This window comes from Podarcis melisellensis (genome assembly GCF_964234715.1).
Source record: "Podarcis melisellensis genome assembly, chromosome: 5".
Taxonomy (NCBI): domain Eukaryota; kingdom Metazoa; phylum Chordata; class Lepidosauria; order Squamata; family Lacertidae; genus Podarcis; species Podarcis melisellensis.
Window position 1 is genome coordinate 36,623,681 of NC_138537.1, and position 26,666 is coordinate 36,650,346.

Below are 26,666 nucleotides of genomic sequence, written 5' to 3' on the forward strand. Positions count from 1 at the left end.
ATGTCACGTAAAGTGCAGTCCCGCTCTGGTACTCTGATAAATGTGGTGTGTGAACCCTTTATGTACCGTATGTATTTGTTTATTTATCACTTAATGCCAAAACGGGCTTCTAAGCAGTTTACAAGTATAAAAATGAATTACGCAAGCACCCATAATTAAAATGTGCAATAAAGCATCTGTAGAAATATCCATAATTAAAATAATCAATAACACAACCCCATTAGAAAAACACAGCAGTTACGACAGGAGACTCAGATCAAGATGTGGGACTCAGACCATGGGGTGGCTGTGGACACTTTTGGCTATGCACACCCCTTACATACAGCCCCCAACTATCTCTCCAGATCATATTTCTGCAAATCCTTGATGTGCTGGCTTTCCATTGATGGCCCAATGGTCACTGTACGACCATTGTCCTAACTGAACATTATATCATATTTGTTCCTCTTTGTCCTGTCCCCCTCAAACCAAAAGAAAACCCACCCAGATGCTATTCTGGGCTACATTTCCCGCTGCTGGGGCTGTCCCTTTCACCTGGTTATGCTGAGGTGATACAGTGGCAGCATCCAATGGCTGACTCCACTTGATCAGAAGTTATTTATTAGCGCCTTCATTAGCAGCTAAGACTTTAGCTAATCACCTGAATCAGTAAAATTCCAAAATCCATCACAGGACAACCACTTTATTGGGCCACCCAATATATTATTATTTTTTTAAAAAACCAAACTCATACATTAAATAAATGCCACAAAATAGTGAGCAAGCTTTCGGGTTCTCCAGAACTCTTCATCAGGCTATATATATTTTTTAAGCAGATGGTGGGAAGATGGGGATGGGGAGGGAAAAATAGGCTGCTGTTGAAGTCACACAGTCTGCATTTCGTGATGGTCTTACAATGGAGTGTAGTGGGAGGCAGCAGACAATTAGCTTAGGCTCTACGAGGTGCTATGTAAGTTTCAGGTTGCAGTTGAATCAGTGAGGTAAAAAGTAAACTTCAGCTGTTAAAATTTCGCAAGCTCTGAATTTTCAGGCCTTGGCTATTGTGAAGCTGAGGTTGTTTCACTTTATGTACTGGCTACCTGAGCCTTCTCATTAGCCCGAAAGACCAGTCGGTTGACACTAGCCAGGGTTAGAGCAATGAACTGGGTCTTTGTACCTGGCAGAAATGGGCAGATATATGAAATATGAAAATTTTAATCCCATTGCCTAGTATGACAGCTTTGGCTCAGCTGCAGTACTTTGTAGAGTTGTTCTTATCAATCAAATGGAGTGTTAATATGTGCTGACACGTTCAAAAAGAAATTCAGAATGTTAATCTTCAGATCTCCTCTGCATTTGTGCTCAGATGCTCAACCGCACTGTTACAGAGGTAGAAAAAGAGAGAAGGGGAGGGGGAAAGGACTCACACTTCATCTTTATTTTCATTGTGAAAAGGGCAAGGGTATTCCATTATTGTTCTAAGTGAATTTCCCTTTACCAAGGGAATCGTTAGATTTCCCTCCACTCTAGATCCCACTCTTTCTCTTGGTTTAGTTGCTAAATTAACCTTTGTATCACCTGGTTTCCTTTCACACAGCTTTTCAATTTAGGCCCCAAATTGTTCAGGCACACAAGTAATTGTCCTCCTCTTCTTGCCCTCTTTTGCCAAGGTAAGTCATTTGATCTCCTCCAATAGCAATGTGTGAGGTTAGTCTTGCTATTCCAAGTCCATATGTCACCCTGAGGCTTTTTCTGTCTGGAGTATCTTCAACAATTAACAGCTTGTGGAACCACAATGCCTTCTTGGAAATTCATTTAAATTACTAGCACTAATTAGTATTAATATCACAATTTATCATCTGATATATTTTAAATATTGGCTTGTGGGAAATGACAGGCTAATTTAATACAAAGCCAACTGTGTAAAGAAAGAATGCTGATATCGGGTGGCTATTCCCTTCCCAGCCCAGCAAAAATGGTGTTTTCATCAAATTTGAATGTACTATTCCTATTCCAAAATTCCTTACTTGCCTAGGTCTTCACAGTCCTTCTCATATTGCTGATGTTGTCTTCATCCTAAAACAACGAAGCTTAGCCTTTATTATTGCATTTTTTAAAAAAGCCTTCCCTTCCTCCAAGGAGTTTAGGGTCATATGTATGGCCCCTCTGCATATTTTTATTATCAAAGAATCCTGTGAGGTAGGTTAGCCTGAAGGATAGACAACTGACTCATGGCCAGCAAGTGAGCTCCATGTTGGAGAGGGAGAACTGAACTTGTGTCTCTTCTCCTGGTCCAGCAGTCAATCACCACACCCTACTGGCTTTCGACTATGAAAGGAAGAAAGCCTAAATTATCTTAAACTGTTGAAGAATGTGTAAATTGTCCAGGGTGAAAACCACCAAGCAGCTGAAAAATAACACCCAGTAAATAACAGCTTCCGCTGATGCTGTTATTATTGATGAATGACATGCATGCCCCCCCCCCCAGCAAACATAGCTACAACCAGCAGGGCAAAATTTCATGAATTGGAAGTATCTGAGCCAGAATTGTTTTCCTTAGAAGTGAGACAAAAGCACCTCCCCAAACATTGGATTGATACCTCTGGAACCACAAAATCATAGAGTTGGAATGGACCCGAAGAGTCATCTAGTATAATCTCCTGAGGTGCAGGAATCACAGCTAAAGATTGGCAGATGGCCATCCTGTTAGAATTCCTGCTCCATGATTGCAGTCATGGGATTTTTGTCTATCACATGACGGTATATGTTTTGACTCCACAGAGTGGGAAGTGACGGAGACAGGATGTTTGTGCTACTGTGTTCCCTGAAGTGGGACTATTGTTCTTTGTTCTTTCTCTTTGCTCTCTGATGCTAGAGAGAGAGAGAGGGAGCCATGTTGCAGTGCTCCGTGTGTGTTCATATGTAAATAAAGTTGATTAGCCAAAATGCTGAGTTGCTGAGGTCTGTTATGCAAGTTGTGCAAATTCTGTGGATCCCTAAATGTGCTGATGTCTGTTGGCTGTGATGTTCGGGCTGAAGAAAGCTTTTGAAGCTCCCAAACGATCGACCAGGAGGGAGGGAACATGCCAGTTGGGCATGTGTCTCTGCCAGGGTCCTACTCAAGTGTAGGCAGAGCTCCTGACACATCCAACTTCTGTTTAAAAACCTCCAATGAAGGAAAGTCCACCACCTTCTGTGGGGGCCTGTTCCACTGTCACACAGCTCTTACCGTCAGAAAGTTCCCCCCAATGTTTAGTTGGAATCTCCTTTCTTGTAGGCTGCATGAACACCACACATTTAAAGCACATTTCCCCATCCCAAAGAATCCTCAGAATTTTAGCTCTGTGAACTGTAAACTAGAGAACCCAACTTGAGCACCAACAATTGCCTTCATAGTCAGAGACTTGCATCGTTTTGGTGATTGAACCCCTCAGCCCAGACCAAATCAATGCCTGAACACATGTAAACACACACACACACACACACTCACTCTCACACTCTCTTTTGTATCCTTGCTTCTGCTGTTCCTTGCCTCCTTCTCACTGTCTGAATTTAGACTGAAGCAAAGACTTTCTTTTGCCTTTGTGATCTTGTAAAACTCAATGTATTATTATTATTTATTGAATTTATATACCACCCTATACCCGGAGGTCTCAAGGCAGTTCACATAATAAGATCACAATATAGAAAATAAAAATAAAAATAACCCAATAATCCCCCCCAAGAGCCACATTTTAAAAGGGTGTGGGATGTTGATCAGGTCAACCAAAGACCTGGTTAAAATGGGACCTTTTTGCCTAGTGCCTAAAGGTGTATAATGAAGGCGCCAGGTGAACTTCCCTGGGGAGAGCATTCCATAGATGGGGAGCCACTGCAGAGAAGGCCCGTTCTCATGTTGCTAACCTCTGGACCTCTCAAGGAGGTGGCACACAAAGGAGGGCCTCAGAAAATGATCTCAGGGTCCAGGTAGGTTCATATGGAAAGAGGCGGTCCTTGAGGTATTGCGGTCCTGAGCTGTTTAAGGCTTTATAGGTCAAAACCAGCACTGTGAATTGTACACTGACAGCATTACATCAGTTGTAAGCATTGTGCTGTTGAGGACACTTCCTCAACTAGTTTCACAAAGTGTCATTTTCCAGCCAAGAAAGGTACCATATCCCACTCCCATCTGGCTGTGAAGAAGGAAAGAATGACTGTTTTATCTGAGATACGTGTTTATCAGATTGGGAAGGGAATGAACATGGGATTGTTCAGTTCTGGACCTGAAGAATTCTGGATCAGGTCCAGTGGTTCTTCTGCTCCTATTTAAGAGGTGCTTGTGGCTGTTTGGAACAGAATGCCTGACGTTGAATACCCTCAAATGGTGTTGTTGTTGTTTAGTCGTCTTAATCGGGTTTGGCTCTCTGTGACCCCTTGAACCAGAGCATGCCTTGGAGACTCTGACTTTCTTCTCAAAGCTTCTCCTTTTTTATGTCCATGGAGTTTTCTTGGCAAAATACTGGAGTGGCTTGCCAGTTCCTTCTCCAGGTGGATCACATTTAGTCTAAACTCTTGGCTATGACCTGTCCATCTTGGGTGGCCTTGCACGGCATAACTCATAGCTTCTTCAAGACCCTTCACCACAACAAGGCAGTGATCCATGAAGGGGTCAAATGGTGTAGAGGAGTGTGATTGCACCCATAGGACTATTTCTCAACCCTCCTTAAGTCCAGTTTGATATCCCCCCCTTTTAAAATTTTTTTTTGAGGGACAGCTGGTGCAGAACTAGGTCAGGTCTCTTACGCAGAAAGTATCTTGCTAGCTGCAGTACAGAGGGCAGGCAAAGGCTAAGGAACTCACACTAATGTCACGAACTGTGTCATTATTGCCTGCAGATAATTAAAATGGATTTTCAGGAGCAAATGCTCCCTGCACTGTATGTTAACACTTCACATTTCCTTTCATCAAGCCTCCATATCTTAATCCTCTGGAAATGGCTTGGCATCACTTAAAACACCATCAGAGAGCAAAAGCAAAGCTATTAAGACAGAGCTGGTTTTGACATTAAACCACTGCTGGCTTAATATACTGACCTTTGTTTAGAGTCGCAAATGTATGAGTCATGTCTGCAGTCTTGCCCATGATACTAAAAATGAATGGAATTGCGGGGCCATTCATGGAAGAAATTTCTTATGTTTAAACATGCAATATATTGCCAAAGGACTTAAAGACCCGGGATGTTACAATAACATCTCCTTATCACCAAGTGACACTGGCATTCTATAAAAATTATTTACAACCTGATAGAGGCAAATGACTGGTAGGAGCAGTTACCAAAGGCTTTTAGAGGCAGCCTGCACCTCTCCATGATAGTTCTGGACAAGCCTCCCTTTCACACACAGTTTATGAAATATAATATAAAGGCCACTTTTCTGTACCCTCAGTAGAGAATGGGGAGAAAAGCCTGGGCTATGAACATTCATTCATTCATTCATTCATTCATCCATCCATCCACCCATCCATCCATTCTTTGAAAGAGTTGGCATGATCAAGAGTCAAATTTAAATGTTAAAAGTTAGGAGGCAGATACCTTAAATATCACAGCTAGCTTAAAACTGTGATCCATAAAAGTATGAGGATTCGTTTAATTTCCTTTCTCAGTTTTAGAACCTATAATCATATCATTCTGAAGGTTTGCTACATTTAACCAGTCGAATAGATAGCATTTTTGCTATATGTTATCTGTCAAGATGTGACCAGCTCTGGTGTAATTCTTGATTTCATATAATCTTAGATGTGGCACATGCTAATTTGATACATTTCAGAACATTCTCAAACTAGAGCACCAAGCAGCCTGATAAGCCTATCTAATATTAGACCAGTTACCGAGGAACAGCTTTTGAGACATCAGTGAATCTGCAGTTGAAGGAAGAGCTCCAGGAAGGGCCATCCACATCTCTTCTGCAATAAGAAGACAGATGTGTACAAGTGCTTGCTGTGGGATCATTTACTATCTAGCCTGCTCTTATTTGACAGGCAAAGCATCTTAATGTCTAGGTAAATCCATCTAGTTAAGCTACTGCAAATCTGCTTTGCATATTCACCTGCACCGGTCTAACCCTTACTTGTGTAGTAGTAAATGATTCGCTGATGAAAGATGGTGCGACTTAAACATTAATGCCTCAGAATTGCATTGCATTTTCCGAGGCTGACAAAACCTTTCCTGCAACTTTGGTTAGTTTTGAAGTGTGTGTGTGCACTTTGAAGTTATGTGTTGGGAGCATCACAGAGGTTGTTGGACAGATACCATTAATTAACTTTTTTAAATTTAGTTTGTATTACACTGGTACCTCGAGTTACAGACGCCTCAGGTTACAGACACTTCAGGTTACAGACTCCGCTAACCCAGAAATAATACCTCGGGTTAAGAACTTTGCTTCAGGATAAGAACAGAAATCACACACTGGCTGCGCGGCAGCAGTGGGAGGCCCCATTAGCTAAAGTGATACTTCAGGTTAAGAACAGTTTCAGGTTAAGAACGGACCTCCGGAACGAATTAAGTTATTAACCCAAGGTACCACTGTATTGTATGTAAATTTGCTTTCTAGAATATCTTTTTTTACACATGTACAACACATCATGATTTCTAACTGGTGTTAATGGAAGTCAGTTGGCTCCACCTCTTCATTCTCCACCCCCATTAAGAATAGTAGAGAATTTAACATTTAAAGTGCTAACCCAATCCTCCTGCTATCAATTTCCTATGTACAGCCTCTACTTACCCTGGGCTGTGTTTTTTTTACAAAGTGCATTTTCCCCTAGGAAGACAAAAGTATTTCCACAGTGTTCCCACTAAACTCTGTCCATTTTGCCCTAGGGGGCAAACAGAAACTCCAGGATGTATTTGATTCAGATAGGAAATAGGGTCTTCAAAGAAAGTGTTAACCCCTTCCTTCAATGATACATGCCCCCAGAAGCTGCATTTTACCTTTTTAAAAAAATAACCAGTTGGATACCTGATCATGGATCACCCACTCTCTAGTTTGGCCCTGTCTGGATCTTAATCTAGATCTGCTTATTATCATAAATAGCACTACATCGTCAGACAATTCCCTGGATATCACAGGAGCAACACTCAGTTCCCTTTCGGACCTTTTGAAGACTTTCCATTGTCTCCTGCGGCCTTGGTCCATGCTTGGCAACAGCACAGTATACAAAAGCCAGGTCACAGTGGCTGAATGTTCACTGTGATGTCACAAAGTCCTGCCACTTGGCAACAAGACCTAAAGCCAGAGTTTCAGAACAGCCAGATAGCCAGAAAGACTATCCATTGCCTAACCCAGATATCTTAACTGACTGAGCTCCATTGCTAATACTCTAAAAGGCTCATTTTTAAAGGGATGAATAATTACAGCTTCTTCAAATAAATTCCTACTGTATTTGAATTAAAAGAAGCTATTTATTTGATTTACAAGGAAACAGAGGAGACATATGTAGCCATGAAGACGCAAGGACAGCCCAGACTTCAGAAGCTCACATACTCAGGCACTTTTTCTACTAGCACCGTCTGTGAACAGTTTCTCTAGCAGATGAATTAAAAGCAGCCGACTTTTAAAATTAAAAGCAGCCGAATAAGAAGTCTGAAAGGTGAATCTTCCAAGTATGGCTTACATATCGGGATGTTACCAAGTATGTGTGGTCTTTTGTTTTAATGAATAGCTTTATTCAGTTCTCGGTTCACTGTTTGTGTCTGAGAGACTGATGGGCATGTGTGGTCAGGAAATAGATTTCTCGGTAACATAGCTGACTCTGGATGTGCTACCACAAGATATTTGGTGGGACTGCCTCTCCATGTGGCTTATTTTTGTATTTATATAGTATCATCAGTGTGGGTGGCGTTTCACAATGTACAAGAGGACAGGGCCCTGACCCAAGGAACTTGCAGTCTCTAACATTTGACACAGGAGAGATAACAGAGGACAGGAAGGAAAATAGAGGCAGGAAGAGACAGAGGAAGAACATTCATTTATTTCAGTTACATGTGCCTGGGCTTAGTTACAGTAGGGGATGCCAACATAAAAAGCAGTGTGTAATGTATTGATCTTAGCTATCACATTCACCATAGCAAAGCAAGTTCAAGAGAAATCTAAATACCTGCTTGTTATTAATGACTAGGAGTTGCACCCCTGCTCACAACCCCCATCATTCCCCTCACATTTTAAAATTATTATTTTTATTATTTTTTCCAAATTATTACAAATTGAACTGAATTACTTTAATTTAATACAATTTCTTAAAATCAGGTTTCCCACTCCCATTGCTATCATATGTCCAAGATATTCTCCCATAGCTGCTTCCTTTAGTCTCCAGTTGACTTCCTTCACTTGCCATTAAGCCATTCTTCCAGCTGTCCGCGTTTTCACCTTACAAACAGCTACCTTGGTTTCATCTTATATGTATATAATCTATTTCATCTACATTTTTATTCCAGACCTGGTGTGTTGAAATAATTCAGTTATTTCCCTCGTTCAGTTCTTTGCAGGTGTTTATCTGGGTGGCACAAGATCACATTCCATTCCATTCAGCTGTTATCAAACTAATATGTGAAGCTTGGCCATAAATAACTCGCAGAGTGAACTTCCTAGACTTTAAATTCTAGACCATTAAATTCTCCTTTGCAATTCTTTCTCAGCACACAACACACAACAATTTCCGCCCTCAGATTCAGCCTCTCTTCAACAACTGTCCAGCTGTGGGTCATTTCTTCCCCCCCACTACAATCCTCCAACAACACACACCATTCAGAGGTGGTTGTAAAAAAAATCAATTCACCCTCGAACGAGGGGGTGGGGCAAAACAAAACTTTATTAAATTCCTTGTAGACCTTAAATCAAAGGCCCACCCGTTTTTCGAAATATAAAACGGAGTAGCAACTACACGTGTCTCTTCATTATGTAGTGGAGGACAGGATAAAAAAAGACGATTAGAAACCATAAGAAAGCGCAAAGCACTTTGTCTTCCCCCTTCCTTTCATGGCTGTTGTGGGGATTCACAGAAAACCATTCAAATACCTTCAGAAAACCAGTCCCAGTTCTTTCAGCAGCTGATTGATTGAAGCCTATTTGCATATGATGCTTCAGGAGCACCTCTTTATTAATGCCAATTATCCAGATTGAGGAGGAACCAGCTACAAATCAGGCTGGTAACGGAGGCTTGTCCATGTCAGTGGCACACTCCCAGATCACTCCCGTTCTGCCTTCCAAGTTGGCAGACATGGGATTGCATGACACTGTGGGATGCAGTCAACTTCCCAGACCCCACTGGAAAGCATCAGAAAGATTAATGCCTCATTTCCTTCCTTCCCCCTGCCTGAACTTCTTTGCAATCCCTGTATGGCTATGAAGAACCACCACCATTGACTCATTGGCATGGCCGGAAACTGTCATTCCCTCCCCATTTACCCCTAGAGCTTCCCCTTCACAACTACTAAAGTGCAACTACTAAAGTCACATTTCTCGACCTCTTGGTTCCACCCCCCATGGAAATCCAAGATTGTGGTGAGGCACTACAAATCCTCCAATGGGGGCTGTGATCTGACGCAGATCCAGACTTCTGATGTGGCACTACAGATCCAATGGGGGCTGCATGATGACAGCCTTACATTGTATGTACAGTGATACCTCGGGTTAAGAACTTAATTCGTTTTGGAGGTCTGTTCTTAACCTGAAACTGTTTTTAACCTGAGGCACCACTTTAGCTAATGGGAACTCCCGCTGCCGCCACACGATTTCTGTCCTCATCCTGAAGCAAAATTCTTAACCCGAGGTACTATTTCTGGGTTAGTGGAGTCTGTAACATGAAGCATCTGTAACCTGAAGCATCTGTAACCCGAGGTACCACTGTACATAGGAAGAAATGTCTTGACAAAATTTCATGTGACAGCAAAGCAGACAAGTCAGGCATGTGCAAAGGGGCTCCACGTTTGCTGTTGCTGTTTAGGAAAAGCAATACTTCTCATAGGTGTGTTGCTGTATAAGAAGAAAGGAACACAAAGTGATTATGAGAAGTTTTGCTTTTTCCAGATGGTAATGGCAAATCACTGCACTGTTTGAGGCTGCAATCTTTTACACCTTTGAGCTCCTTGGGACTGACTTCTGAGTAGATATGCATAAGATTATGCTCTAAACTCTAATCGTATGCATACGTCTTTGAAAGCTTAGCTTGCTGAACTCTGTGGGACTTACTCAAGTAAACAGGGATTGGATCAGGTTTTTAATTCAGTATACAATACAGTTGTACTTAACTGCAATATGAGGATAATACTAACCAACCTGTCTAATGATCATTGAGATAAAGCATATGAAATATGTTGAACATTCAAAAACCACTATTTACACATTAGGGATTATTATTGCTGCTATTATTATTATTAGGATTCAACCCGATCAATTCACATTGGCTTTACCACATCGCAGAATTGAGCTGTACATGAAGAACGCAACACAAAATAGTAGCTCAGTAGCTCTTCTAAGTTTTATTACCAAATTACACTGCTAATTCTTCCATAGTGTCTTAACAGCTGTTTAATTTCCTAGGGAAAGTGTGAAATCCTTCTCTGGTGACTGATTTAAAAGTCTCACTCATGTCATAGATGTTTGAAAAGCAGATTTGTTTGCTTATTTAACTGTAAACATTGGAATATGTCAGGGTTTATGTACAGTAAAAATGAAAATGTTTTCAGGATGCAATCCTCAGCTCCCGGTGATTTCCCTAGTCTTTAAGGCTACCATTCTCTGCTCACTTACCTGGAAGTAAGTCCCTTTGAACTCAGTTGAGCTCACCTCTGAGTAGACACATAACGGATTGCACAGTTTGGCATTCTCACTTCTCCACTGGTTTTCCTGAGGGCTTGTTCTCTTTTTCCAGGAACTGAACATTCTAGATGAAAACAACCACTCTGAGTTGCAAAATCACGCTCCCTTTTATGAAGGGACGGATTACAAAAAGATGAGAAGAGATCCGCCGAGTTGGACAAAGGCCACTTAGGGGGCAGAACCAACCACCACCGCCCTGCATAGACCACCTCATGCAATCTGATTAGGGTGCCGTGATCTATCGCAGAAGGTGCATTCTAACTAAACAGCCGCATATGATGGAAGCAAGTGACGCAAGCCTTGTGTGGCAAGGAAAGAGCTCCACACTAACGAGTGAAATGCTTACATTGGGGTTGGGGAACCTTTTTGGCTCCATGGGTCAGATCCTTACCAGGATCTGCTCTGTAGACCCAATTTGACAAGTGAGTGGGGGGCCACCTACCTTTCAATCACATAGCATCATCATGATGGCGTATGATTGATATGATTGGCCATCCCTCCCATCAAAATTCATTGCGGGGGTTCCCAAGTGCCTGCTGCTGAGGCCAGAAAGTTGCCTCCATTGTAACAGGCTTCTTTCTCTCACTTCCTGCAGCAGTGGCAGCAGTGGTGAGAGGAAAACAAGGGGGAAACTGAGAATTGAGCCCCCCCCCACTTGTCAGAGGTGCAAAGTCCACCCCCATGCTTATCCAGTGACATCAGAGGTTGAAAGGAGGAATTCGGGAAAGGGCTTTGCAACCCTCCCCATCCTTTGCATCTCTGATTGTCTCTGCATAAGGCAGATGCTGATTCCTGATAAAATCAGTATTTTGGAGTTTTTAAAGAGTATTAAAAATGCCTTCATTATTTAGGTGCCAGGCAAAAAAGTTCCCTTTTAACCAGGCCTTTGGTTTATCTGTTTGACATCATATACCCTTTTAAATCATGGCTCTTTGGGGGGGGGGTTATTGGGTTATTGCTCTTATTTTGATTTTATATATTGTGATCTTTTCTGTGAACTGCCCTGAGACCTCTGGGTATAGGGCAGTATGTAAATTCAATCAGTTAATCAATCAATCAATCAATATTAATTTAAAATATAAATTTTCATGTGCTAAAAGATCATTATGTTTAGCACCAAAAATCCTCAGGACAAACATAGATGAAGGGCTTTAGACAGAACACGACCAAGAGAATGCTTCTTTAGTATATCTGGTTAAATATTTGTGAACATACAGTATATATTCCAATGTTTAGGTCCCTGCAAACTTCTATGAAAATTTTATGACTGGGAACAGTATATTATTATTTCTTGCTGCCGCACTTGGTGGCCCTTAGATGACAAGTACTGTATAGTGCAAATGATTGTTTTTATTATCTCGGTTGCTTTACTGCGGCCAGCAAGGGGCTATCATTATCGTGATTTGTAAGAACAAACAATATTTCTCGCAAAATAGGTGAGTCACTCATGGGCCATACCTGCAGTCCTGTAATCACAAAAGAGCCATTTTCCTCTACTGCAGAAAGGAAAACCTGTGAAAATCATTGCTGTCGACTTTTGCTATAAAGTTTGGCTTCTCTCAAAATGATTTATTAAGTGAAAATTTGTGATAACCCAGCGACTCTTGAATCAGTACAAGGCTTTGATTCTGGCAAGCAGCTCAGCCCTTCGAAAAGGATGGGGGCATCACATATATGCACCCTCCAAGATGATAATACCCTGGCAGGACAAACCTGACATTCCACCATCCTCTCTTCATCTTCTTGATGAGGAAAACGTGAATGGAGCTCAAAACTCTTTTTCCCCTTGTCCATTTTTATGAACATCGCCAAGACTGAATCTTGGGGATTTAGCCTTGAATCAGGACGACTTGGCCACAGCACTCCAGAATCAGTTGTAGCAGCAAAGAGACCAAAGCCCAAAGGACTACCATTAGTAGCCACTGGAACCCAAGCCAGGAACACTCCACTCTGTGCATGTGATGAGCCACTAGAACTGCATTTTAGAGCATCTCTCTGTGTTCTTAGGCTTTGGATTGGCCTTGCTTACCCAGGCTGACTTTTGGACTCCTTGAGGCACAGAGAGTGAGAAAGGGCTTCTTCTTTGGGCTGTGCTTGGACCATAATAATCTTCCTAGCTCTGGTGTGTTTCAATTTGCCCCTCAGCTCCAGCTCTGGTTCTTGGTCTCAACCTCCTAGCTTGTCTCCTGCCCCAGCTCTGACCTCCTGGTGCAATTCCTATTTTCCAACTTCTGGATGGCTCCACTTTGACACCAGCGGGCACATGGAGTTTCATGGACAAAAGGAGATTTACTTGTCTTTTTCTTCCAACTGTGTATGCTCTTGGTACTTGCCAAGTTTCCCCAGAAACTCAAGGCAGCATAAAAAACACCCTCCAATGCAGGGCTTTCCCCTCTCAGCTGGAACTCACTGGAACTGAGTTCTGGAACCTCTTAGGTGGGAACAAGAGGTTCCGGTGAGTTCTGGCACCTCTTTTTCTAGAAGAATAGCACTGCTCCAATGGAACGCTGGGAGCAATTGTCAGAACAAAATGGAGAAATGGTGCATGCGCACAAACGCTTGCACGTACCTAGAGAGACTCTTTCGATTGTACACAATATAGGTCCACGCTAGGAAATCTATGTGTCTTGCAGTCTGTTGCAAAATGACACACAGCTTGTGGATCAGGCATGTCAGATTTATTATAAAATGCCCACTGTGACTAAATGGATCTTATGCTTATGCAGTTATTCATCCCTGTGCCGCTGTTTAGCTGCGGTGAAGCCATCTTTGACTGTACCTAAAAGCCTTTCCTTTGAAGCATATGTCAGCCAGGAGATAAGCTGTCAGACTGAAACAAGTTGTGGCATTAAGCAAGGAAATATGCTATATTAAGAAATAGGATAATCTGTGTTTTAATCTTGAATCTCTCTTGACCAAAGGGGAGCCATGATTTCTGTTCTGTATCGCTTGAAAGTATCTCTTTGTTCTCCCTGACCTGTTCCTGGCAGGCCAAATTGTGCCAGCTACAACTGCCGTTTGTTTGTGAAGGTCTTTTCCCTGATCAAAGCCCTCTGTTCTTGCAGATAAAATGTCTGCTGAATTCCTTTCTTCTTCACCAGATGATGGTCCATCAAGCCTTAAGACTTGAGGGTTCATTTGCTGGTTGCAGGCAGATAACCTCCTATAGGGAGGGATGTCTCTTTCTTGCTACCTTATCTGAACTCAATTGTGGTGAATAGCTATGAATAGCTAATGCCATTTGGTACCCACATGGTCTCCAGGCAGGGAAATTGCTATGATATGTCCACATTGCATGGGTAGGCTAAGGACATCTCTCTCAGGCTGTGATTACACATGCATCTTTGACCATCCCAGAATCTCCTCACTGCCTCCTTCATTTCTTGCACATCAAAGCTATTCAGAAGTTAGGTTTTCCTCTGATTTAAACCTTTCCATGCTCCTTCCAACCATTCATTATTTATTTATTTACTTATCTATAAGGTTTCTTATTTTTCTTAACATTTTTAAAGAAATGGTCCCATGGTGGGCTAGAACAATATAATATACATTTATGAAAACCATTACAATTATTTTAAAAAGTCAAACCATTCCCAATGGAAGAGAACAGTAACAGCTAGTGCAAGTTATAGAACAGATGCTGTTATTTATTTTATTTCTAAACGTCAACAACTTAAGTTCTCTTCAATGTAAGCCTTGGCTTTGTTACATATATTGAACTCTACTTTGGATCATCCTAAATCTTGCCTAAAATCCTCAGCAAATCCTGTTGTTACATCTTACATGACTACCTGAGTATCATTTTCAGGAGTGGAAGAGACCCATACCAAGAGAGACATGTATAAAATTACACATTCTGGAGAAAGTGATGACTGCACTCCCTGCTCCCATAATATCTGAATCAGGAGTCCTCCAATAAAACTGAAGGTGGAAAGATTATTTGACAGATGAAGAGAAATACTTCATCACACAGCATATAGTTGAACTATGGGATTTGTTCCCAGAAGATGTCGGAATCTCCGTTTGACTGAGCCACTCCTCCGGTGAGTCCTCTGGAATCTTCTCCGACGATGATTAACGACCTAAGCCTTTGATGAGGCTCCAGGCACGTTCTCATTACGCAGAGTATATGCAGCAGCAGAAGGACGAGAAATATGAGCTACATTGCTAAGAGTTTTATTTCTAACTACGCAGACAGAAAAGAATATACATCCTCTCTCTGTGAAAGCAGAGAGGCAACTGGAACAAAGGAACAGGAAACCAGTAATATCAACATCCGTCTCCCGTGAGACTTCCAACAGTCTGGAATCTCTGGAATGTAAACAGAGTCTTGTGACTCCAAGCACTGCACAGTGGCACAAACAGAAACCTAACAGATATGACCACCAACTCTGGTGACTTTGAAAGAGAATTGGACCAATTCACAGAGGATAAAGCCACAAGTGCTGCTAGTCATGAGAGCTATGCTCTTTCTCCACTGTCAGAGGCTGTGGACTCAGCGTAGCTTATGGTTGCTATAAAGTCCCACAAGGACTTCACTTTAGAGCAGGGTTTCCCAAACTTGGGTCTCCAGCTGTTTTTGGACTACAGCTCCCATCATCCCTAACTAGCAGGACCAGTGGACGGGGATGATGGGAACTGCAGTCCAAAAACAGCTGGAGACCCAAGTTTGGGCAACACTGCTTTTGAGGATTAAAGCAGAGATCCTTGTGGGACAGTAATGTGATCTTAGACCACCCATATTCAGCATATGGTCTTACTGATTTTAAGTAACATCAGTATGCAGCAACAAACTTATCCAAGGACAGCTGCAGTATTGCACTGGGTAGGTTCACAGCAAATAGCTCATTTTGCAAATGCAAGTCTGAGAGAAATAGTGGGCCTGTTAGCATCCTTTCCCCCCAGCCCCTCCTCTCTGTGTGCTAATCTTCAGGGCTGGCTCACTCGCACTTTCCAAAATCACATAAAGACAGAGATGTTCAAACATGTAATTTAACGATTTTTCAAAATTATTATTATTTCTCCTGATGGCGCAGAGGAAGGATTTCTCTCTCTTTCTCAAGCCGCAGTAGCACAAGTGCAATCAAAGAATGAAATAACCAGGTGTCCTCCCTGCCTGTCAGTATTCATAAGCAAATACCCCAGCTCTTCCTGGGCCAATGTTCAGAAATGGGTTCAGCAGAGCTTTCTGAGGACAAGCCTTCTGATGGTACTCAGACGGGATCCATGGGTGACAAGATGGCTCCAGATTTTGAGCCATTTATATGACAAGGCAAAGAAGTGTGGGCTTCAGATGCAACTCTGGGTTCCGCATTGGCCAGCCACTTTGATCCTGTGCCAGCCTCTTTGTTTGGGCACAAAACTGTTGATGCCCTTCTACAAGACAAATGAAATCTTTTGATGCCAAACAGATGGTCCTTGCTCTGTGGCCACATGGTTTGGCCTGGAATGTGTTGCTTGGATTAGCTTCCCCTTCTGGGCACATGAGGGCAAAATAAACTGATGTCAAATGTTCTGGCAGTTGTAGACAACAGTAATGGCTTGCTAGGAAGCCCTCTGTATGGGGGCAGGGAGACCTAACATGTATGTCAGTTGCTTCAGGTAAAGAAATCTGCTGAGGGTTCTGCTTTTGTTTCATGTTTAAATCTCTTTAAAATATATAGGAGCTACAAGTTAATATAATGGTACCTCAGGTTATAAACACCTTGGGTTACAGACACTTCGGGTTACAGACTCCGCTAACCCAGAAGTAGTACCTCGGGTTAAGAACTTTACCTCAGGATGAGAACAGAAATCGCATGCTGGCGGCGCGGCGGCAGTGGGAGGCCCCATTAGCTAAAGTGGTACCTCAGGTTAAGAACGGACCTCTGGAACAAATTAAGTTCTTAACCAGAAGTACCACTGTATAAAACAGTGGACTACTTTTGCAAAGAGACCAGGTTCCACTGAACTGTCTCAATCAGACCTGTGTGTCTAAAAGGACATGACTTGAACTGGGCAATCAGACAAACATTTTTCAGCACTTTGACTCAATCACTACAGTTACTATGATACTCCCTGGGCAGAAGCACTGAGGGTCAGCTAGATTAGACAATGACTAGTCTCCCCGAGCAGTCCTGTTCATCTCTAAGTCTTGCTGCCAAGCGGCAGGACTTTGTGACATCACCGTGAATATTCAGCCACTGTGACACGGCTTTTATAACTTGTGTTGATGTCATGCATGGCACAAGGATCTTCTTTGGGAAAACCTATATGCATAGGTGCAGGAAGACTAGGTAGGAGCCAAGCTCAGCTCAAGCTGAAAGTTTAGAGGGAGCAGGGGCAGTGGGGCAGTTGCAAGTGGAACTGAGACTTCCCTTCTTTTGTAATGTTCAAGTTCTGAACAATCTCAGTAACCTTGGTCTGACTGGTGGTATATGAATGAAGGGGTGTAGGGTGGAGGTGGGGTGCCAGGACAATTACTCCAGGAGCATGTGTGTGTGTTGCTCACACTGGGACTGGTGTCGCTCCAGCAGTATCTGCATCAGCAAGAGCTGGGCTGGCACATGGCGGGCTCCATTCGCCCACTGTGCCCCATGCTCCAGTGTGTGTACCCCAGGTACCCTGAGTGCCATGAAAACATGCTCCACTGCTGCATGCATGCATGTACTTGTCTTGCTTGAAAAATAAAAAGAACAAAGCTGTCAAGGAGATAAGCAACTATGCAACCTTTAGAAGACATCTGAAGAGAGCTCTGTATAGGGATGTTTTTAATGTTTAATGTTTCATTGCATTTTTATATGTGCTGGAAGCCACCCAGAGTGGCTGGGGCAACCAAGTCAGATGGGCAGGGTACAAATAATAAAATTATTATTATTATTGAGAAATAGCAACCTTGGGGTAGGGACCCTTTGGCCCTCCAGATATTGTTGAACTACAGCTCCCATTACCCATATTATGTTGGCTGTGGCTGATGGGAGTTTGAATCCATCAACATTTGGAGGGCCACAAAGGAAGGGTCCAGGAGGAACCTCAGATTATAAATGAACCCCCCAGAATGACAGGATGCAAGAGGCTGATAGAGACACGTTTCCTTCAGCAACGTGCCTCATGCCAGTAGGTTGTCTCCCAACCAGTGTGCTTTCAGCAGGCCTTCATTTTCATGCACCCTTTTGTGCATATTTGGAATCAGACTGTCACCTGTTTTCCTGACCCAAATTCTCTACCTTCAACAGCAGCAGGTGCAGCTTGATTCAGCACAGTGGCAACGTGATGGGGGGGGGGGAAGCCTTCTGAGTTTCTGCATCTCATGCAGCTTGTAAATGCAAAGCCTATGGTGGAACGATAGTAACCAGCTGCCTAGTGAGTGCTTAACCTTTAGTAATACATCTGCCAATAGGATTGTCTATGTGTTTTTCAGGGATATGCCTGTTCATCAGCATCTTAGAGGTCAACAGCCTTAGAGAAACTTCTTCCAGACAAGGTTCTGTATCACTAAGGATCTTGGATGCCTGTGGCGGGTGAACTAACTCCAAAACATAATAAAAAACAAACTGCTTTCACCAGCATTTTCATGCAGAGGCCACTGGCAGAAACTGTTAGTGCATCGCTTTATAAAATACCTCAAATGTTCCTCTTTATAGTCAGATTAGGCCCAGCATCAACACCTGGCACCCCAGGGCAGCTACCAAGTCCACAGTGCTGCAACAAGGCCCATCAGCACTCCACATTGGGTAGTTGGGTCTGTGAGTCTCCATTTTAATTTCCCAAAGTGCCTTGTAGTAACAATATGCTGGGTCTGGTCTAGAAGCTCCAGCTGATGGTGAATGCTGTGACTACACCACTAACGGGGGCAGATGACTGGCAGCCAGTGACACCTGCACTGGCTCTCCATATGCTACGAGGCCAGGGTCAAGGTTCTCATATTCATACTGGGGAACCTCCACTTATGTGGGATGCGCACCTTCTGGCACACAATGCCTTTCTTATCAGAGGCTCCAATAGGACAGGGATTAGGAGCATCACTTTGTCAGTATAAATGACATTGTGTTCTGTCAGCATGTGAGGATTTAATTGCAATTCTAACCTGCCCAGCAGGCATGTAACTCATAGATAGGATCACACTGTTTTCCATTTGCACGAACAGATTGTATTTCTAAAGTTACTGTAAAAACAACAACTTTATGAGTCATATTACTTTCTTGAGAACTAACCTGTAGTTTTGCTTTGTTTGGAAATATGAATCTCAGTTGGGTTGCAGCTGACCTCTTGCAATACTCACGTTGTCCTCTTTGTTGTTGTTTAACGTCCTAGCCTTGGCAAATGCGCCATAATTATCTTAATTGCAAGTTTGCACTTCAGAGTTCTCTGTTATACACCTGGGACCAGAAATGACAGGTTGTTTGCCAACTGTGGCATGGACAATAGCTGACTAGTCTCTCTTTTGGTTTAGGACTTTTTCTTCTATCCTCAGGGCTTATGCACATGATACAAGATTTAGAGCAGGGAGGGAGCTGTGGTTCAGCAACGTTTGTAGGGCCAAAGGTTCTCCATCCAATCAACAGGACAAGATGTTTGGTGGGAACCTCATTAAATGGCTCCCAGTCCTGATCATCTCCAGCTGGTGAGCTGTTTGATGCTCTCCACATTGCTGCAGCATCCACCCACTATCCCTGTTGTAGCTTTCTGGAGAAAATCATTCCACTTTGCAATGAGAATTGGTACGGTAGCTCACCACTCTAGAAAGCATTTCAAAGCATCATCCACCAGCTCTGCCCACAATGGGCCAAGCCAATCTTAGTTGCACATGCATTCTCAGCAGGCATTTGTAGCTGCCTCCCAGTCACTGACCTGCTGCACTTTGCCATGCTTGCTAATACCAGTACACAGTACTTTTTTTCCTTAAAAAATATATGTTTAGGGGTACTCTCATTTTGACTCAAGAAAAGCACCAAGAAAAGTTCCAATCAGGAAAAATAAATACAGTAAATGGACAAAAGTACAAAGAACATGCATTACACTGGGAAAGGAAATAAAGCCGCTATCGGAGGTGGTAACAACGAAACTGACCAATCACCGTGCTAGATTCCAACTCCTACTTCACACATTAAACGCTTGCTTCCGTCTGAGACTCAGCAAACACCATGACAGGAAATGAGGCCACCATTGGCAGTAGCAATGGAACTGACGATTCACTGTGCTATTTAATGGAACTGACGATTCACCATGCTAGAGAAGAAACTAAAAAAAATAACATTTTAAGTTTCTTCTCCCGTTAGATTCACAAAATGTTTAGGGATACGTGTACCCCTGCACCCCCCCCCGAAAAAAAGCACTGGCAGCAGGGCCAGATTTAGGTTTGATGAGGCCCTAAGCTACTGAAGGTAATGGGGCCCTTTATATGTCCAGGTGTCCTTTGTCAACAACAAATTGTCGCTGTTTTTTGTGTTGAATATATGCTATATGGTATTTTATGGACCTAATAGGTATCTAAAGCCATTTGCACATAACAAAATATGTATTTTATCAAAGTAATTGTTGAACTGAAATACAGTTAAGAAGAAGTATATTAATAGTGAAATACAATTAAGAAGTATATTAATAGTGAAATAATTATTAAGCTCTAACTGTTGCTGTATGCAGGTTATATTTTATTTGTTTTTTATCTTATATTTTGGAAATGTACGTTCACGGTTTTTTTCTTTAATTTTTTTAGGCCCCCCAAGAGAGTGGGGCCCTAAGCTATAGCTTGTTTAGCTTATACGTAAATCTGGCATTAACTGGCAGTACAATCCAAGGCACCTGACAATAGCACCAGGCAGTTAGGAACATCTAGGTCTGCAGGACCAGTCCCCCCCACCCCAGAGAGTCAATATTTTCCAGTAGGAATTCAAATGCATGCTAGAAATCTAGGTGTGCACCAATAAAGTGTTCTGTCACCCTGGTGCAACAAATGCATTTTAAGATATTGTGCTTTGTGCAGTGTGACTGGGAAATGCATGGAAAAGTGTAGGATGCACAAATGATTAAGGGGAAAACATATAAATACCCCATGAGCAAATCAGGATGAATGCACATTCTTATAAACTTGCTGCAAACAAATCAGAATGGATGCTCATCGTTAAACCTAGTTTAATGTGTAAGCTATGTGCAAGCAAATTGGGATAGAAGGTTATCTGGAGGGGCCTAAAGTCAAAATGAGACATCCTGGGAGGAGGCTAAGGTGAGGTGGAGAATGGAGGGCAAGTGAGGAGAGCTGCAGGGGCTGAAGTGTAGAAATGGAAAGCAAGCAGGAGGAAGGAGAGGGAGTGCAGTAGATGAAGGCTACTTTCCAGCAGGAGGAAAGCCGCAGGTAGAGGCATCTCCTACCTGCTGCCCAGAGCCTGACCCCAAGCAGCTCCCTCGATAGCATAGCTCACCCAAATGAGTTCTTTCCCTTGAGAGGTGAGACAAGAAGCTGAAGAAGGTGAGGTTAGAGGGCTGTTGGAATGGGAGTGGTGTTGAGGGATGAGTGTTTGGACCCCTGGGTGCTCACTTGTGGGGTGCCTCAGGGCTGTGTCCTCTCCCCCATGCTTTTTAACATCTACAGTGGTACCTCAGGTTACATACGCTTCAGGTTACAGACTCCGCTAACCCAGAAATATTACCTCAGGTTAAGAACTTTGCTTCAGGATGAGAACAGAAATCGTGCTCAGGTGGCGCGGCGGCAGCAGGAAGCCCCATTAGCTAAAGTGGTGCTTCAGGTTAAGAACAGTTTCAGGTTAAGAACGGACCTCCGGAAGGAATTAAGTACTTAATCCGAGGTACCACTGTATACGAAGCTGCTGGGAGTTTGGGTTAGGTGTTCACCAGTACAGTGGTACCTCGCGTTACAGATGCTTCAGGTAACAGATGCTTCAGGTTACAGACTCTGTTAACCCAGAAATAATACCTCGGGTTGAGAACTTTACCTCAGGATGAGAACGGAAATCTTGTGCCAGCGGCATGGCAGCAATGGGAGGCCCCATTAACTAAAGTGGTATCTCAGGTTGAGAACGGACCTCCATAACAAATTAAGTTCTTAACCCAAGGTACCACTGCATGCAGATGATACCCAGCTCTACCTCTCATTTAATTGGTGGTTGGGGGTGGATGGCAGTCAACTAATTGAGGTTGAATACATAAGTAGTATTTCCAGGGGACAAGGGGCGGGGTGGTGTGAGGGAGTCCCTGGTCCAAAATGCGGCAACTGTGCTAAAAGACCAGGCATTCAGCCTTGGGGTCAGTCTGGAAGTGCATGGAAGTGCAGGTTAATTCTGTGTCCAGGGCAGCTGTCTGCCAGCTCCCCCTGGTGCAATGGCTGAGACCCTACCTACCTGTGCAGTGTCTCGCCAGAGTGGTACATGTTCTGCTTATCTCCCACTTGGACTATTGCAATGCGCTCTATGTGGGGCTACCTTTGAAGGTGACTCAGAAACTAATCCAGAATGCGGCAGCTAGACTGGTAACTGGGAGTGGCCACTGGAACCATATAACACTGGTCCTAAAAGATTTTGTTGGGAGCTGCCCAGAGTGGCTGGGGCAGCCCAGTCAGATGGACAGCATATATATAATATAGCAGCAGCAGCACCTATCTATTCTGCCCTTTCCAGTGATGCAACTAGGGATACACAGAATCTGGAAGACATTTAAAGTTGTAGGCCTGCTTACTTATTCTGCAAACATGGAGATGCATGCATGCAAACACACACACATAGACACTCTTCCTGAGATAGAGTGGAGGCAGGTGGGGGGAGGGAGAGATTCCATTTGCATGAAGCTAAAATCCAATGAGGTGACTCTACATTGTGAGGGCACATCATTTAGAAGCCTTGGAGAGGTGAGCTGAGCTTGGAGAGGGTGGGAGTCAGGCTCTTGCTGTTTGCTCCATTTTATTTATGCATTTTGATTGAACAGAAAGCATCTAATGTCTCTCTATCACCATAAAACACATGTAAAGACATAAAATATCACCACCCTGTACAGCAGTAGCTGATTTAGTGGCATCCTTTCCCTTCTTCTCTTAGGAGGGGCATGGGAATCAAGGTACACAACACACATATTAATAAGGAGGCTTGGCTCAGCCTGTGATCTGTCACTCCCAATCTCCCATCTCCAGTCAGGCTGTCCTCTGAAAAGAGAGAGGGGGGGGGAGGGACCCACTCAGATAGCTCCTCCATGTTTGCTCACTCCTAGAGCCAGGCTGTTTATGTCTGGGATTGAATTACCTTTTTTGTATTAATGGCGATGGTGGCGTCGACGAGAGTAAGTGATTTCTGAACGTTTCACTTCTGCCATTGGAATGCAGGGCAGCTCTGACTTGAAGTGGTCAAAATGTAACAAAACACTTCAAGCACAACCTGTGCCACAACCCACCCGAAAAGTGCGCCAGCAATTAGAATCTTGTGTGGTGGGAGCAACAAACCAAGATCCTTGACGGAGGCGGGAGGGATGACACTTCCAGATGACCTGTTTATTGAGCATTAAACTTGATTTGTTTCTAGGGAGATTAGATGGACATTGACTATTTAACAAGCATTCGTTTTGATTTGCTTGCAGGGGGTTTAATGGTGCTGCAAGTGTTATACCACACTATCCCGTGCATTTTCCTTACTGCAAAAGTCTGATCTTTCGGGAAAGCAGGTTCATTGCGCAAGACCTCCCAATCAACTTTAAACGTTCAAACTTAATTTGTTGGCATGTTATTGAATCCCACCGGAAAAGAGTGGCAGTCTTTTCATTAAATATTCCAAAACATGGCAACAAGAACAAATCATTAACATTCAACAAATAAAAGGAGTATTAATTCTCAATGGCATTAGTACTGGTGATCTGCAGAAGCCCAAGTGAACAAATAAATTTTCAGGAGGTGGTGAAAACTCAGGTGGGAGAATATTCCACAAGCTAGGTGCCACAACAACAAAACAAAAACTCTGTGCTGTAGCTACTCAGTCTGCTTTGGAATCTGAGAAGAGCAGGTTTCCCTTCCATCCCTAGCCTGGCAGGAGTTTTGCTGACCCAGGCAAGCAAAACGTGAGTTAAGCAAGGTTGCAAACTCTGGCTGGGTGAAGGGGCATGTGCACTGTGTTGTGCTTTTAGCCCTTTGCACTAAGCAGGAGTGCCAGCTTGGCCCTGCGACCATGGGTACCCAGGGTAGTGGGTGCCATGCAGTGTGCATGGCCCTGGCATCAAAATTTGTGAGTGCCCGCCCCCTTCTTGGGGAATTTTGTGGGTGCTTGGGCACCCAGGGCCCCAGGGAGCCAGCACCTATGACATTAAGTCTGCTGAGCGTTTCTAAGTGTGCTTGGTTAAACACACTTAGAAATCTGCTGAAGTTTCTAGCTGCATCCAACCAGAAATGCTTAGGAACCCTCTGCATACTTGCACATTCCTAGTGCAAAGCTCCAGAAAGCAGCCTGTGTGTCTGTTGTGATGCTGAGGCATGGCTTGCAGGTGTGCTTCTGCCCCTGCCTGTGTCCAAACACCTGAGCATGCCTTTTTGCTCAGCAACGAGTCATCCCCAGAGCTTCAGCCACTTTAGTCTGAAAATCAATTGTTGGGAGAAAAATGGGTAACAACATTTTGAATATCAAACAATCAAACTGGCTTTGTGGCTGTATTGGGGGCAACACATCCAGATGGGCGGGGTATAAATGATATTGAAATACGCTCAGAGTCGAGAGTGGATTTCATGCTCTTTATTCAGCTCATAGTGGGGAGGAGGAATGGAAGTTCCCCCAGAATGTCTGCCTTATATACATTATTTACACAATGGGCCCCACGTGATTGGCTAATTCCGGGATTCTCCTGTAAGCCAATCAGGTTGCGGATTCCCTTCCACCTGGAGCTGGATTGGGTGGCTCCTGTGGACCAATCAGACTGCTGCATTCTGAATCTTATTGTTCTAGGACCAATCAGACTGCTGCCTTTAGGATCCTATTCAACTCAGTACATAACAGATATAATAATGATGATAATGATGATGATGATGATGATGATGATGATGATGATGCATTGAGCCTTCTCAGTGGTTGCACCGTTTGTGATGTTCTCTCCCAAAAAACACAGTTACCCTTTCCTGCAACAAGCAGGCTTTAAAATGTATTTTTAAAGAAACACAATCAGATAGTATCCTTCTAGATATCATTTGATGGAAACCAGAGGAGGGGTGCTGGCATACAGTTCCTGCTTGTGAAGACAGGATGGGGGACTAGTTCACCCAGCAAGGCTCTTATCCAGTCCTCATGATTTGTGTCCTTCATGTCCTTTCCTCACTGAATGAATACACATATTTTTAAAACTATTGTTTAGTGTAAAGTGGGTCTATTTCTATTTCTACTGTAAATTGTCCTGTGATCCTTGGATGAAGGGTGGTATATAAATTCCACAAATCAATCAATCAACAATAATTTCTATACAACTTTAAAAAAAGAAATCAACAAACGACAGCTATCCCTATAAACTGTATAGCTTGTTAAAAGCCAGAGATGTCATCTTGTGATCCTCAAAGGCAAAGTGCCTTGTGTCCAGTCCAAATGTAATTAAAATCACTAAAAAGCGAAAGAGAGAAAGAAAAGAGACTTTGGATCCCAAGGGTTATTAGTGGGATTAAGATGGTCCGGGGCCAAGCCTCGTCAGCGACAGCAGCAGCAGGTTCAGGAAATCTCTGGCTCTGGAGACTAGGATTAAGCAAACCCTTCCGATTGTCTGGATATTAGTTAGCAGGCAAGTTCCGCCTTCATCATGTTGTTCATGTGTTCTGTTAGGTGGAATACATTCCTGCGATTTCCCGTTGATCGTAGGGACAAGAGGAATCTTTCAGAAAGGCACAGGAGGCCGCGAGGAAGCGCGCTGTAAACAAAAGCCGAACGCTGCTGAAGATATTTAAATAGGTGGCTTCTCGTTAGCTTAAAAGCAGGGGCTGCTTCTGCGTGCAGCGCCCCGAATTAATGCTGCATCCGTGGAAGCAAGAGCGCAGCGCTCCCGATCAGTCACTAGGGGCCGCTCTTTCCCTTCCTTCGGCGCTCTCTCTCCCTCGTCCCTCGCTCTCTTCCCTTAGCAAAAGTTTTTCTAAAACTAACAATACCAGCGGAAGGCAGCGCTCGCCGCTGATTGGCCGGGGGATTTTTGCAGGTTGGGTTCCTTGATTGGACAGGAGCTGCCGGGGGTGGGAAGAGTGTGGATGGTACGCGCGGGTGCGGGGGGGGGGGAGGCGGGGAAGCCTCTCTCTCTCCCCCCTCCCTCCTTGCAGCCTCAGTGGCTGATCCAGTTCTCACTGTACACTTTACTACGGCTTGCAATGTGACACTAAAATATACACTCCCTCGCTCTCTCACGCACACCTCACACACACACACACGCACGCACCCACCCACCCAGACACTCGCACATACCTTCACACACACACATATCCACAGACACGCATGCACGCACGCACACACGGACCCACGCGGGCGACGGGGCTATAATCCGGAGTGGAGATCGTTCTTTCTCTCTGTGTGTGTGAACGGATCTAGATCGGTCGCTGCATCTCCGCGTCTGGTTGAAGCGGAGCCCGCGGAGCAGCGGGAAGGGAACTAAGCGCGGTCGCCCGACCAGGAGCTATTTCTCCGCGGGTGCGCCCGCATCATGGTTGGCGCGCCCATGCCATTGGATTTTGTCGTGCTGTTCTGCTTGGCATCTGCGATCGCAGCCGTGGAAGGTAAAGTGCCCCGACGGCGGCGGCGGAGGGCGAGAAAACTTTTGGGCTCCGTTTGGGGGCGGCGGCGGCGGCGGCGGCTTCTCGGGACGCGCCCGCGGGGCTCTGCCTCGCCCAGGCACCTTCTCCGGGAGGAAGGC

The 26,666-nt window shown here is 43.9% G+C and overlaps 1 protein-coding gene and 1 long non-coding RNA gene across 13 annotated transcripts in view; one reads left to right on the top strand and one right to left on the bottom strand.

Moving 5' to 3' along the window:
• Positions 1-5,726: 5,726 nt before the first annotated feature.
• Positions 5,727-7,147, bottom strand: LOC309370184. The gene is made up of 2 exons (XR_014168468.1): positions 6,975-7,147; positions 5,727-5,919 (listed from the first exon to the last, which is right to left on the bottom strand). It is a non-coding gene; the product is annotated as an uncharacterized lncRNA (long non-coding RNA).
• A 9,831-nt stretch (positions 7,148-16,978) lies between these two features.
• EPHB1 (EPH receptor B1) overlaps positions 16,979-26,666 on the top strand; it is a 334,289-nt gene continuing 324,601 nt past the window's right edge. For 10 of the 12 annotated variants that reach the window (XR_014168172.1, XR_014168173.1, XR_014168174.1 and 7 more), the window contains exon 1: positions 26,052-26,529. Coding sequence is in view for 5 of the 12 variants with exons in the window: in XM_081910345.1 (XP_081766471.1) it covers positions 26,457-26,529 (73 nt within the window). In the remaining 7 variants the exon portion in view is untranslated. Of the gene's footprint in view, positions 17,108-18,046; positions 18,174-26,051; positions 26,530-26,666 lie in introns of those variants that run through there. The other 2 variants (XM_081910347.1, XM_081910346.1) reach the window with 2 other exon arrangements.